General features: G+C 40.7%; 2 protein-coding genes across 2 annotated transcripts in view; one reads left to right on the top strand and one right to left on the bottom strand.

The window, feature by feature from the left end:
- mtor (mechanistic target of rapamycin kinase) overlaps positions 1 to 13,966 on the top strand; it is an 83,152-nt gene that overhangs the window by 18,284 nt on the left and 50,902 nt on the right. Inside the window, exons 26-28 of the mRNA XM_080533608.1 lie at positions 77 to 219; positions 545 to 707; positions 963 to 1,108. Coding sequence (XP_080389734.1) covers positions 77 to 219; positions 545 to 707; positions 963 to 1,108 — 452 coding nt within the window. The remainder of the gene's footprint in view (positions 1 to 76; positions 220 to 544; positions 708 to 962; positions 1,109 to 13,966) is intronic.
- On the bottom strand, positions 5,984 to 8,902 carry angptl7 (angiopoietin-like 7; the record flags this gene model as incomplete). Its single annotated transcript, XM_080533447.1, has 5 exons — positions 5,984 to 6,147; positions 6,328 to 6,523; positions 6,862 to 7,056; positions 7,188 to 7,288; positions 8,539 to 8,902. The coding sequence occupies 5 exons, from the start codon at positions 8,900 to 8,902 to the stop codon at positions 5,984 to 5,986; spliced, it is 1,020 nt and encodes a 339-aa protein (XP_080389573.1).

The raw sequence follows: 13,966 nt of genomic DNA, 5'->3' as shown, positions 1-13,966 counted from the left end.
AAGGCGATCATATCTCCCTGCTCAAAGCACATATGAAGTGGATTAGCTGAATTGCATTTTTTTCTGGTGGCTGCAGGCCTGGGGCGCAGCGAGGAAGGTGTCCAAAGACGACTGGTTGGAGTGGCTGAGGCGCCTGAGTGTGGTCTTGTTGAAGGAGTCGTCCTCACCTGCCCTGCGCTCATGCTGGTCTCTAGCCCAGACCTACATCCCCCTCGCCAGGTACCGATCTCCTTTCTTCCCTTCATTCCCTTCCACATCCCCAACACACCACAGAGCACCCAGGCAGCCACCAAAGTCTTCCAAGGTGTCTCCCTACCATAAGTATTGAATGACAGTTCAGCGTGAATCAAAAGGTCTCTCTCTCACCAAAGATCTAAAACAACAGCAAAACCATTGGTCTTATATGCCATTGTGTGTAGGAAATAGACAATACTTACATACACGTATGTAGCAACAACTGCTGCTGAGACATTACCTCCCCATGGTCATTGCACTGTCTTGAACTTTTTTCCCTCTCTCTGTAAATCTCCTACTCGACCCGTAGGGATCTGTTTAACGCAGCCTTCCTGTCGTGCTGGTCGGAGCTGAGTGAGGACCAGCAGGACGAGCTGATCCGCAGCATCGAGCTTGCCCTCACCTCCCAGGACATCGCTGAGGTCACACAAACCCTGCTCAACCTGGCTGAGTTCATGGAACACAGCGACAAGGTGGGTTTAGAGCCTACTCCTCTGCACCCGCATGAAACACACCCTGTGGCCCCATATAAGTTTCAGTCATAAAGGACACTGGGACATATTCTGAAGTGTGATAGAGGACATGTTAGTTCATGTGTTTAGCTCACTATTTGAGTAAATATTTGATTTGTGTTTGATTTGCATTAAACCAAAAATTACAAAGTGAAAAACTAATTTAAGATATGCCATCCATCCATCTCATCTAATGAATGTCATCTTCTTTCCCAGGGTCCTCTGCCCCTGAGAGATGACAACGGCATTGTGCTGCTAGGTGAGAGAGCTGCCAAATGCCGTGCCTATGCCAAGGCCCTGCACTACAAAGAGCTGGAGTTCCAGAAGGGCGCTTCTCCCCTTATCCTAGAGTCTCTTATCAGGTAGGATTCTCAGTAAAGCCATTTTTACACTGCCGATCCGCCATAAGAAGCCATCACTGTGCTGCGATAATTGCTAAAACATAATCCACACAAAAACTAACTGTGGGAAATAATTTAGGAAGCTGATGTTGCCAGTGGTTGAGAGAACGCACTTCCAAATGAAATATAACTGAGGCACATCCACGCACACCGCACTGCTGATAGAATGTGAACTCTGCACACAATGGTTACCATGGTATTAAATGCTGTACCGTAGCATCTTTAATTTTCACTTTCAACAACTGATTTTATACATTGATTAATTTTAGTTCACAACATAGGATATAAGTTAATACTGATAAAGAATGATAATCAAATGAAAGCATATATATATGTATTTATTTCAACAACAATCAAACACAAAATTGAAGATGTAGCAATGAATAGAAGAATGAGGCCCAGTGCCTTTAGAGGCTATTTTCAGAATCTGACACATGGCTCAGGAGGAGAAACGCCAGACATCCAGTAGTTCAAAGCAGCTGTCCCTCACCTTGGTGACAAAGTATAAACACTGAGAGAGAGCGGGTTACATAAGTGCATTACCCATATTGTACCTTTGCTTGATGTTCAATGAAGGGCATGATAGGCATTTAGCCCCTTCAAGCCGCTTACATACACACACAAACATGTGTCATGCAGAGCACTTGATGTATTTTGTATGGAAGTCATTTTATGTGGAAATAATGAGTGAAGTGTCATTTTTGGATGGGTCCATATTTTTGGAAATGCTGCTATGATGCAATGGTATGTTTTGATCTTTGTGCCACGGATGGAATGACTATGTGATTTTCAGTAGGTGTTTATGGCAGACGTGGCAGAAGTTACCCCAAGTGGTGCATTTTGGGTAGAACAGGTTTCCACCCCTCATCCCCAATGCATTTTAGCCTCCACCTCGCTAGGCCCTAGTTGTTTAATTTAATTATGACTTGTGTACATTGGAATCACAAAGCCTCACTGAAAGAGACTGGCAATTTATCTATATAGTTCACATATCCTCCATCCGATAGCACTTTCATATCTCTTGTCATCTTTTCCATCTCACTTTTTTTTTATGTTGGTATTGTATGAAGAAATCGGTTTTCCAGGCATTTAATTGGACATTTGCCTCCTTTCAACCATAGTGTGTCTGGAAGAGTGTTTCTCAGGCCTGTTTTCAATTTCTGTGGACCTTGATGATGATGAATGATGGAAGCCAGCGGCTCGGTGTTTTCAATCTCTCCATCTGGTTCTCACCTCTCCAGGATTTCCCATAAAAGTCCCAAAGTCTGGTCATAAGACTCACTGCACCACACAACCAGTTCTAGCCTATAGTGACTGTATTAGGAGGAGATTTGTAGGGTAATTTGCCTACTTAATGGTAATTAGGAGTAATAGCACTGATCAACAGGATACATTATGTCAGGATGTGTATTAGAGAGCACTTCACACTTTCTATCCACTCCGACACACAGGAACTTGTTATGGCCCTCATTTCGGTGGGTTTTAGGATTTTCTGCTGGAGGGTGATTAAATCCAACTTAGTGTCGGGAAAACACTGTACGACTTTACAAATTGTAACGTCAGTTAAAATGTCACGCTTTGCGATCTAACAGTATAAGTTTCACAGTTGGTAGAGAGTATACACACTACAGTATGTGATGGAGGCTTTCACATACAATTATTATTATTTCTTGCTGCGATATGACATTTAAAAAAAAAAGTTAATGTTGATACGAGAAATTACAAGCAATCCATTGTTTTTTCTTCTTTTTTCCCGTACAGTGTCCTTGAGTTTGAGAAATGTGCTTTTAAATCAAATCTATTATTATTATTATTATTATTATTATTATTATTATTAAATCTCAGTGTATTCCCGGTATAACACTATAAAGAGCTGCCTAATATATATCATCATTGGCCTCGCAGACACACCTTGTTTGTGGTGTTTGAAGGCCAAAAGGTGATCATATCTAAAACTGTACTATTATATATAATATATTTACCAAGCATTTTGAATCTGGGGAAGCATTTACCGTACCGATATATAGAGACAGAAATACACATTCTTGAATTATCCACGCTCTCCTGTGAGGATGTGAGACAGACTTTGATGGTGCTTCACAAACGTCCAGATGTGGGGGTAACTGGGGGATGTCAGTATGAATAAGGCATGTGGGACTTTGACCAAACAAAATGATTTTTTTGCATAAAAGAGGGAAAGCAGTGAATGACGGTCAACTTAGTCAGCCACTAGGTGAGTTACAGTTGGCCAGGGCCCTTTGAATACTTTAATATGCGTCCTTCCTTTCTATTCTCCTTTTCTTTAAGTAATTATAGATCTATTGGTGTGGTGAACCATGTTTCTGAATCAAAATCAAAACCGTTTATTTATTCATGTAGATATGTGCATTGTTATGTTTTTAAAAGAAAAGTAGAGAGCTTTTAACCCAATCGCTAAACCAATGGCTAGAACTGAATGTCATTACATCCTGCCCATCTGTTTATAGTAAATGACCATAATGTTGCCTGGGCACTGTCGAAATGGAATTTCAAATAAAGTCTGGTATGCTCAGATGTAAGGAAGCTGCAACCTCTTAAGCAGAAGCCATCCTGTCAGATGGGTGCCCATCCAATGTTGGTCGTCCTAGCCCATTTCATTCTGTACAGTTCTCCTGTAAAAACAGACATAGTCAAATAACCTTGGGTCTAAACCTAAACGCATGGAATGTGTTCTAAAAGGAACACACGTTACGAGTTGGACTCAACTCCGCCTGTTATATATTTTCTCTAAAATTATTATTAATAGTTTTTTACTAAACTTTTCAGATGAGTTTCCCTTCACTCCAGGGACGGTGACATGCTATTTTCTAAAGTTGTGAAAAGAAAAAGAAAATAGTTTTTGCTTCATTGATTTTTAGTTCCAGCTGCATCTGAAAGAGTCTATAAAACTGATTAGACATCTACTTGACTGCATATTGGTTTAGCTATTTCCTTTAATTAAAATTGTACTTTTAAACTAAGGTCGTTATACTGTTCCAGCAAATAAACTAAAAGCCAAGTCTCGCTTAGTTCTTCATGATATCTTGATGAAAATAGCTGAGGCTTTGGCACTACAAGTACAGTACCCTTTCAGAAAGTTAGGCTATTCTGGAAATGAACTATAAAAATCGCCCAGCAGACCTTGCAATGAGCAGGCTGAAGAAATGAAGCATGTCAGCCATTAGGACAGGGGCATTCCCTGCATATGCAGTGCAAAGGTCACACCAGGCCACAGGGTTCTTCCACTAATGAGGAGCCCCAATTAGGACCTTCCAGTTATCCTTGGGCCCTCCAGCTCCAGTCTGCAGCTGGTGGAAACTTGGTTGGACTGGTGGGGGAACAAGGTGCACATATTAATTAATTGTTTTTTTCTTGCTTATTTGCTAATAATTTGTAGCATTTCTTAGATCCCAAGGACTTACTTTTTAGAATGCTGTTGGTTCCATTGTAGTCTGTTAGGGGGGTGAGGAAGGGAACCATCACTATTTCTGCTCCCTTCTGGCCTGGGCTCCTCTTTAAAAAAGGGTGACCTTTGACTTGTCTTTGCTTGAACTTAGGCAGTGCATCCTGCTGAAAGGTGACACACTGAAACATTGTGAGAATGAAAATAACTTGGCCATTCCAATGATTATGTGGTTGAAAGGTCATTTATTTTGAATGTGGCTTGTCAGAATAGCTGTATGGACTATTGACTGAATGGGCAGTGGTGGGAAACGTGTGTGGTCTTGATTCCTGAAATGGGGCCCTTTATGTTGGCCCCATTGAGACCAAGGTCTCTCTTACCAGGGAACACTGCACAACCATACGTCATCCAGAATGACAACATTATAAAACACAATCAAGGAAAACAACCACATTTTTCAACAAAGTGGTCCTCGATCAAAGTGTGTAATTGCCTGAGCAGCACCAGAACAATCTACTGCAATGGATTTTGTAGATTGTTCCAGCAGTAAGGTGCACCAAAACTAAAGCAGATTTACCCAATTTGGTGTAACCAACTCTGAGAACTAGTGTTGTAATTATTTTCTTATACTCCAATAACGAGGGTAGATAAGCCAGGAGCTTATCCACTTGGGCTTTGTACACAAAAAGGAGATAATGGTGCGATCTATGGGATGTTAACGAGGCCCAGCTGACCTTTTGGTAAAGGATGAGTATTATAACCATCACTTGTGATAAATCGAAGATCAAATATGGTAAATATCCCATCGCTGCTGCTGCCCAGTTAACCATTGAGATCTCAAAATCTGTGAAAAATTATGATTTGTTGATATTAAATTAGAAAGACATAGACTTTACAGAATTATTTCCGCAACACACTTTTTAAAAAATACAGGTTTATTTTCTATCCCACAAAACAACAATAATAGAGCTGTACACATTTTACAAATGACACAATTACATAAAATCAACAATAAAATCCTTTGTGTACTTTTGATGAAAGTACCTTGGGTGGTCAATCCCATTTCAGTAGCTCGCAAAGGCCCATTGTAAACCCTCTTGCTGGAGCTTTATGAAATGTTTTGCATGGTCACACCTGTGCAATACATGTAATCAACCTAACCACAGACTAGAAGACGGCATGTGTTATGACTGATAAATATACCCTAATGCTTTGAGACAAATGATAGAGGGAAGCAACATTCAGTTACCCTTGCGGAACAGTGGTAAAAATACATTTTAAAAGATAAATACTAAATTAACTACAATTTACAATCAAACATGTTAAGAATGTCACACATTCAACCTTGAAATAGAAATATTCCAGACAATAATAGATTGTGTTAAATCTCTCAGCAAGCATGCAAGCATTTATGGTTAGAAGTTCTGTGGCCGGATCTTCATCTCCACTCTCTTCAGGGAGTAGTTGGGCCCATGCCAGCCGTACCAAGTGAGCCCATCTGTGCTCTTGGTGTGCTCCCCGTAGCGGTAGAACACACCATTCAGGTTGGAGTCAGTGCAGCAGTTATACCAGTAACCACCTGGAGGAATGAAGGGTAAAAAATAGACACATGAGAGAGTAATTCAGATTTTTTTTTTTTATGCTTGCCTAATTAAATTAAGTGCTAATACTCTCGAAACAGGTTGTTTAGGGCCAATTTTAGCTGCAATCATATTTAACATTGATGTTTAACACAACTCAACCACTTAGATTTTTGTACCTTTGCGTAGTTGAGCGCAGTCGTCCACACATTTGTCGTTGTCCTTGTTCTTGGTGCTGAAGTTGGTGTTGTTGTGGTAGCGCAGGGAGTCCCCAGCATTCCCGCTGTAGTTGGCAATGAAGAGCTTGTAGCTGTTCAGCTCATTCTTCACAGTGAAATAGCCATACTCTGCATATTTAGTCTGACCTTCCCAGTCCTTCATTGGAAAACAGAAAAAACACACAATACATGATTTAACCATTTACAGCACAGCTTACAGAAAAGGTATGCAACTGAAAGTATGGAACATTGTCAATGTTTATGGTTTCTAAAACTCATTGAGTTTCAGTATTTAGTAATATCTCTAATTTCCCATGGGGCAAGAGCTGTACCATGGGTTTCCATTTCTTTTGACTGTTTTATGGGTGGTCTAGCCAAAGTCAAAGCCATGGAAAGCTTTACCATGGTCTTATCTATCTAGTACTCTCAGTATCTGAGGCCTTGTTATGTTGACTACCCTGTTTTCATTTCCCCCACTCAGCCCCCCTTCCATACCTCCAACTCTATCCTCAGCACACTGGGCTGCCTTGTCAGACGGAAAATGTTGTCGTTGCCTATCCAGAAGTCTCCGCGGATGGTTCCAAAGCCGTTCTTGTACTGCTTCCAGTCTCGGTTAAATGATGTCAGGCCCACCTTGCGTCTCTGAATGACAGTCCAGCCACCGCCTTGGCTCTCCATGTCACAGAAGACCTAAAACAAATGACTGAGGTTTAGCAACATACCCAAACTAATCTTTGAAAAGGTGCCTACAATTGCATCCTGCGTAGAATACAACGTAGCAGGACTCCTAAAAGTCTATAAAACATAACATAATGACTTACGTCCAGCTCAGGAGTCCCCAGGAAGTCATCTGCTGGCAGTTTGTACTCCCCAGAGATCTTGTAGTTCTTGCTGTGCAGGGTTGCACAGTCGTAGATGGCATCTAGAAAATAGAAGGTTCTGTCTTGGTGAGATGGCTAAAACAGATGGGTTTAGTTTCATGGTTGATTTAAAAAAAATGTTTCTCCCACAAAGAGTCAAAGAGTTCAGAACAGAAGTATATTATACACAGCATGGTTTGGTTTTTCGTATAGTTCCCCCCATTGTTCCTGTCTTGGTATGGCCAGGCCATTAGTAGTGCTCTGAGATCAGTGGGGAGAAATTGATCCAATGCATCAAAAAAGTGGCTAATGTGTTTTCTTGACTGTCTGAGTCTGAAGTGGAAACCCCACTGTAATCTTTTCTTCCTGCTCTCTAATTTGCTTTTCTTTCTCTTTTTTTAATATAAAGTCTCTCCGTGTTTACCCTGAAAATGATATAAAAGTAGCCAGCAAGACTGGCTAATAATAAACGTGGAACTTAAGAGTTAAATCTCCATCTACATTGTGGTTGATGATTAATCGTTTGGTAAAGTTCAAATGACTGATGGAAATAATTTGCTTTGATGGAGGTGGTCTTTATTGAGTGTCTTGCAGACAGAACACTATGCGTCCAGATTATGGCTTTTGGCTACCACGAGGCACCCAGACAAGTCTGCGCACTGTAATCTCCATTATCACCAATTGATGGCAGCTGTCTAGTGGCCAAGATTCAAAGTGTGCAAGGCTGATTATAGTTTTCAATGTCTAAAAATGTGCTCCAAGTGTCCTGTAAATGAAAATGTTTGTGCATTCGAAATTCCTTATTTTTGAAAACAACAGTTATTATTCGATTCAACCTATATTTTTTGGTTTATAATTTGTTTCAGCTGGATAAGTGATGTTTTCAATTGACTTGAGTGTAAGACTTAATTATTGAACACAATACAGAACTGATGGCAATGTGTCAGAAATGAGTGATCATGCAAGACTGTAGACTGCTATGAATGTTTATGACAGTGCATAATGTATGGCAGCAAGTGAATTTTTTATTTTATTCCCACACCTGGGAATGGCATCTGGCAGCAGAACTGAGCAAACAGAAAGAGAGAGCGCACATAAGTCAGGCTGTCTGGGTCTGCCATGTGGAACTGTCCAGATTCTCACCCTGGCTACTTCTGCTGTACTTCTGAAGCATTTTGACAAAGAACCATACCTGACATTGACAATTTAGAAGCAAAACCTCTTATAGCAATTGCTTTTCATTGGTGATTTTGTCTTAATTGAATACCTTTCTGTGTAACATGCGAGACATCATGGAGAAGGTTAGCCTTACCTGATGAGGTCTGAGTGCCAGACTGTGATGCTTGCAGCTGCATGATCTCCACCCTGTTGTTGATCTCGGAGTACTTGCTCTCAGCCTCGGTGACACGAGCCTCCTGCTGCCGGTTCTGTTTATCCAGATCCATCATCTGCCTCACCACGTTCATCAAGTCTGTCTCCTGCTTGCGGCCCATCTCCTCCAGCAGGCTGGTCAGGTTGGCCACCTGCACCTTCAGGGAGCGCACCTCATCGCAGCACTGTGCCTTGGGAGCTTTGGGCGGCGCCAGCCTCTTCCTGGGGTTCTGTGCCCATGCCCCGGCCAGCAGCAGCATTAGCAGGGTGACACTCAAAGCCACCGTCCTCAAAGCCGCCTTCATAATTTTTCTACGCTAAAGGATCTGGATGTGATTCTTCAACCACGTGGAGGTTTAGCCTCTGTCTGGCGTTGTTTAATTTCAAGCTGTCCTGGTCAAGTGGAATTCTTTCGCTCAGCTTGTGGTCCTGAAAAAGACAGAGTGTAAAAGATTGGTTTGGTGAAGTTAAGAATAGAAGACCTAACTGGTTGAACTGGAGCTCCCCTCTGGCCAACTGTTGGTTCAGGCTCTGTCTCCCCAGCTGTGTCTGTGCATCTTAAATATCTTTACATGTGTGCCCTCCCCCTTTTTTTTTCTTCTTTTTTTTTGGGGTTGTGCTTACAGTCACCACTGACCCCCCTCCAACCCTCTGGGCACATGGCCTTCCCCACCCCCTTTTCTTCGGCCCCCCACCTCCTTCTCTCTCTCAATTTTGCTCAATCTTGTTAGTTCTGCCCAGTGTCTCGTTTCTTTGTCAGGTGTTGACAGTTTCAGGGGGACAGATAGTTTTTTTGCCCCCGCCTGGACGAGCAGAGGAGGGAGCACGGAACGAAAACAAAGGCTGCTGTCTGAAGAGGTTATACGTAGCTGTCTAACACTTAAGCCCCATGGTATTATCCGGTGGAGTTACACCTTCCCCTTTGCTTTGTATTTAACAGCCTTTTTCATCCAAAGGACTCCGTTTTGTACAGAGCTCACACCTCACTAACTACTTTTGATACCGTACCTGTATGAGGCTTTGTAACTGTACGACTAAAAGTCGTAGTGTGCAAATATACAATTACCTTCTGCTCTCCCTCACACCTGAGGATAATGTCCTTGTTAATGATAGATTGTGTGCCACCCTCAGGGGAATGTTTCATCAATAAAGTCTCTCTCTTTACATGCCAAGGGATTTATTGAATCGCTAAGTAGTCTAAATTTAGGGTTGAGCATGCTATTGATGCCACTATATCTCTTTACCTCTCTTGCCCAGAGGCTTTAGTAGCTTGCATGCAATCTACAGCACATACTCTACAGTCCAACTAAAAAAAGCTTCAAGTGGGTAATGAGACACTTCAAGAAATAAGCTTTGGAAACACACAAGTTTGAAATGAATTATTAAGGACATTGATTATGTGGAGTCCTTTGAGGGGAAAGAATCTACTCAGGAGGAGTCTGACAGAGGCTGGGAAGTCTTTCCAAAAATGTTAAAAGGTTTTACTTAACTTACGTTTTACAATGTACTGCCAAGATGACTACCACTGCATTGCAGTAACCAAATCAGGTAAAGTAGGACTGTTTTTCCCCTTCAGAACCAGCATGCAACAGTATAGGTTCTTGTGATGGCTCTCATCGCTAGTTAAAGGGATTAGGTTTTAACATTTTCATTGATAGAGTTCACACTCCTACACAAGGCAGACCACACACAGCATTCACATTCCTATTCATTTTGTTACGTGAACAATTAGATTTTGCATAAAATGATAGATGTTACACCTCTCCTGCTGTTCAACAGTCCAACAGCTGTAATAACTTACCTCTTACCAATCAATGTCTGTGTTGGAAGAGTTGGGATTGCGTTGGGATCTTTGCATAAATTATTATTAAAGTATCGTTAATAGAAGTAAAGTGCCATTGTTCCAGTCTTGTGAAGGAAAACACTTGAACTGTAATGAATTAACCAGATTTAATGAGTAGATATTCTATATTAGCAGAAAGATTACCTTATGTCCTATGGGAAGTACTCAGCTTTTTTAGCTGTGGGTGTTTATGGTTATCATTGTGTCAGTCATTCATTTTGCGCAATTTGTATAAAAGCAACTTCTTAGTTACAGTGCAGTTATCTTGTTTTATTCAGAGGTAATGTTTTTCTTCCATTGCTTTTCAGATAGAATTTGTAGTTTCATTAAACGCTGTATATGGGGGCGGCTTTGGCTCAGGAGGTAGAGCTGGGATCTAATGATCGCAAGGTCAGCAGTTCGATCCCAGGCTCCTGTCCACGTGTCTTGGTGTCCTTGGGCAAGACACTGTACCCCAAATTGCCCCCAATGAGCGGGCCGACGCCTTGCATGGTAGCTTGCCGCCATTGGTGTGTGAATGGGTGTGTGTGTGGATGAATGAAAGGCCATTGTAAAGCACTTTGGAATAAGGCGCTTTGGGGATTTGTGGTGGAATTTAATGGACATATTTGCAGAAAATAAGCATAAATAATCAACTTAAAATAACCTTATAAAATAAAATAAACGTGAAAATATGCATAAAAAGAACTTGACACTTTCATCTTCATATACCACCCTATTGCATAACACACCAGCCCGATCCCAGCCTTTTTTTTTCCACCATCCCCACACTTTTATTATGTCTTCCTCATGCTAAGTGGTTGACAGGAATCCTTCTCTAAATGTTCCTCTTAGTCAGGCAATCAATGAGGAAAGATTTTGAGTGTCTGTTCAACATCATCCTTGGGTCATGGGGAAATGCAGTTGGGTGCCTTAATCATGTACAAATCTAAAATATTATGTAAGCCTGAAAAGGTTATTATTATGTAAGTCTGATTTTTTTTTTACCTCATCCTTTCTTTGGCCAGGGACTTAAAAGAATGTAACTTGATGGTCTTTGAACTGGTCACTGCTGTGGTATGACATGTGTTTTAGGTTTTCTTCTGTATTTGTTTGTTTCCCTACCAACCATCTTGCAATAATGTTTGTTTGTCCTCTCTGTACAAGTGCAGGGATTCAGGAAAAAAAAGAAAAGAAGAATTTTGGCCTCTCAAATTGTTCCCTACTGTGATTATTTCCTGTAAGCATTATATAATCTGTAACGTTTCTTTAATTTTTCACTATATTAAGTCTTGAAATGAAAATTTCACTGATCTCAACTCAACAGCAATTTATAAGTGGTCTTTGTTGTCTAAATAGCCAGGAAATTAGAAAAATAAAATAAAATGTTATCGGACCAGGAAGTAATAACTTAAGTCAGAAAGATGAAACCCTAAAACGACCATAGTGATTTGCGGCCCCCAGTTGGCCACGGAGGGCATTTAAACTATAATGCATGTTAGTAAACACAAGTGATAGATGAATGCATTAGCGTGGTGCTTATGGATGTAAACAAACCAGGCAGTAGCTAATTCAGGAACGGTAAGCTCACTCTTCCTTAAAGCTCCCATGTTTTCAAAACCATGTGATTCCCCCCAAATACATCACACAAACTAGCAAGGCCTAGCTATTGATGTACAGAATGCATTAAGAAGCCAGTTTCACATTCGTCCCACACATTCGTAAGGTGATCTAGACAACGATTTTGAGGGGAAATGGCGAATTGTCCCTTTAAAGCTTGAAATAGTGTCTTATTCAAGTACTTACCACATGTACCTACCAGCACCTACCGCACCACACATGGATTAGATAAAAGTAACATGCAGGATAAATTCCATTACCTCATTGTTTTACTTGGGATATCCTGCATGACCTTCTCCGTAACATAACAATAAAATAACATTTGACGACATTGAGATCATATCCCCCAGGGAGGATCAATTGGATGATCATAAGATTGTGTTAAAAGATTTGACTGTAATGTTGTAAATATAATTTTTCAGAATCAGGAACGTATGCTTATTTTCCCCTTCTGCTGCCCATGTTTCCTTTAGGCATTGAGGCTCAAAATGTATTATTGGCACTATCATCAACAACATCTAACCTAATTTATAACATACAGAAGTCTGAACATAACACAAGGAGAGCAATGAAAGACATTTCACATCTTGGGATGATTTTCGGGCCACTCAGGTTGACATTTTAAAGCCACTGTCAGTGATATTTTCAGTATTATAGAAAATACCCCTTTCCATATGATGAATAGGACTTATGAATACCTAAATGAGTGAGTCTCTTACCTCATCATAGCCAAAGTAATAAGGACCCATTCTTTTTGGGAGAATAAGGAGACTTTGTGTGATATAGTGTCAAGTTATTCTGCTCTCATTGAATGTTATTCATTGAGCACAACAGTTGTCATTGAAATGATTTGCTCCATTGTTTACATTTTGTTGATGTATGCAGAAAGTCATGTCATAAGTATGTCTCTATTTCTCTACTCTTTTCTGATACCTTTGAAAACCAGAATATGGTAACCAGCAGGCATTTCAAAATGATAGCCAATGCCATCTCTCACAAGAATCATCTTCTTTTTTTTGTCTGAATTAAGACTTAGGGGTCACAAACAGACATTATTCATAACTATCCGGTAACTCCGTGACATTGCATAATGGTTACATTTTTCTTGCTAGCCTGTCCATGAGTCACTAATATGAGTCAGTCTGTTTTGGAAAAATTTGGTTAATTTGCTTTCCTGGACATTCTCATAGCCTTTATGAGTCACATCTCACTCTCAAGCAATGTGTCCCAGAGGCCTCACTTCTCTCTGGGTCTGGACTCTGTCTTACAGCGCTAGTGCTGTACAGACCAGCTGGATCCTGGTTTGAACCGTTAGCATTGCACAGTTTTCTTTTTTCACAGACACTGTTTCTCTAAACATTATCTTCCTTCTCACCATGTTCTGTGAAAACAAATGCAGAGCTCCCATTGGCTTTTGAGGTGTTAACGCCAATAAACGTGCATGCAGGGCTCACTGTTTGATTGGCCCCCATGGAAAGCATCTACATTTCCAACATGTCATTTTTCTGTCTATGAAAAAGTGTGTAAGTGTGTAATGCCACACTGATCATCTACCTATGATAAGCATTTGCTGATAGAGCGATTCATGAGTTCAAGTGTTTCTCGTCAGCAGTCGCTCACCGCCAGACATCTTCTCCTGAAAAAACCTTGTAAACTATTTGAAATCAAACTATTCAGAGGGCCAAGCTGTCAGTCTCAGTCAAGTGCTCATGGGTTCGATTAGGGAGAGGAAGGGGGAACTGGGAGCCAGAGAATTCCAGGGTTCCTCTCTTCTCAAAGCAAAAATTATATAAACGTTATTAATGTAACGTGTTCCACCTTAAGTCAAGTATCTCAGCAAAGATTACCGTCTTTTTGAATCATACTTCTATGGGGAAATGTATGGGTTAGATATAGGCCTGTAACAATTATGAACTATTAATAGTCT

This window comes from Nansenia antarctica (genome assembly GCF_963989245.1).
Source record: "Nansenia antarctica genome assembly, chromosome: 6".
Classification (NCBI taxonomy): Eukaryota; Metazoa; Chordata; class Actinopteri; order Argentiniformes; family Microstomatidae; genus Nansenia; species Nansenia antarctica.
The sequence above is the reverse complement of the archived record's forward strand: the minus strand, read 5'-3'. Positions and strand labels throughout refer to the sequence as shown.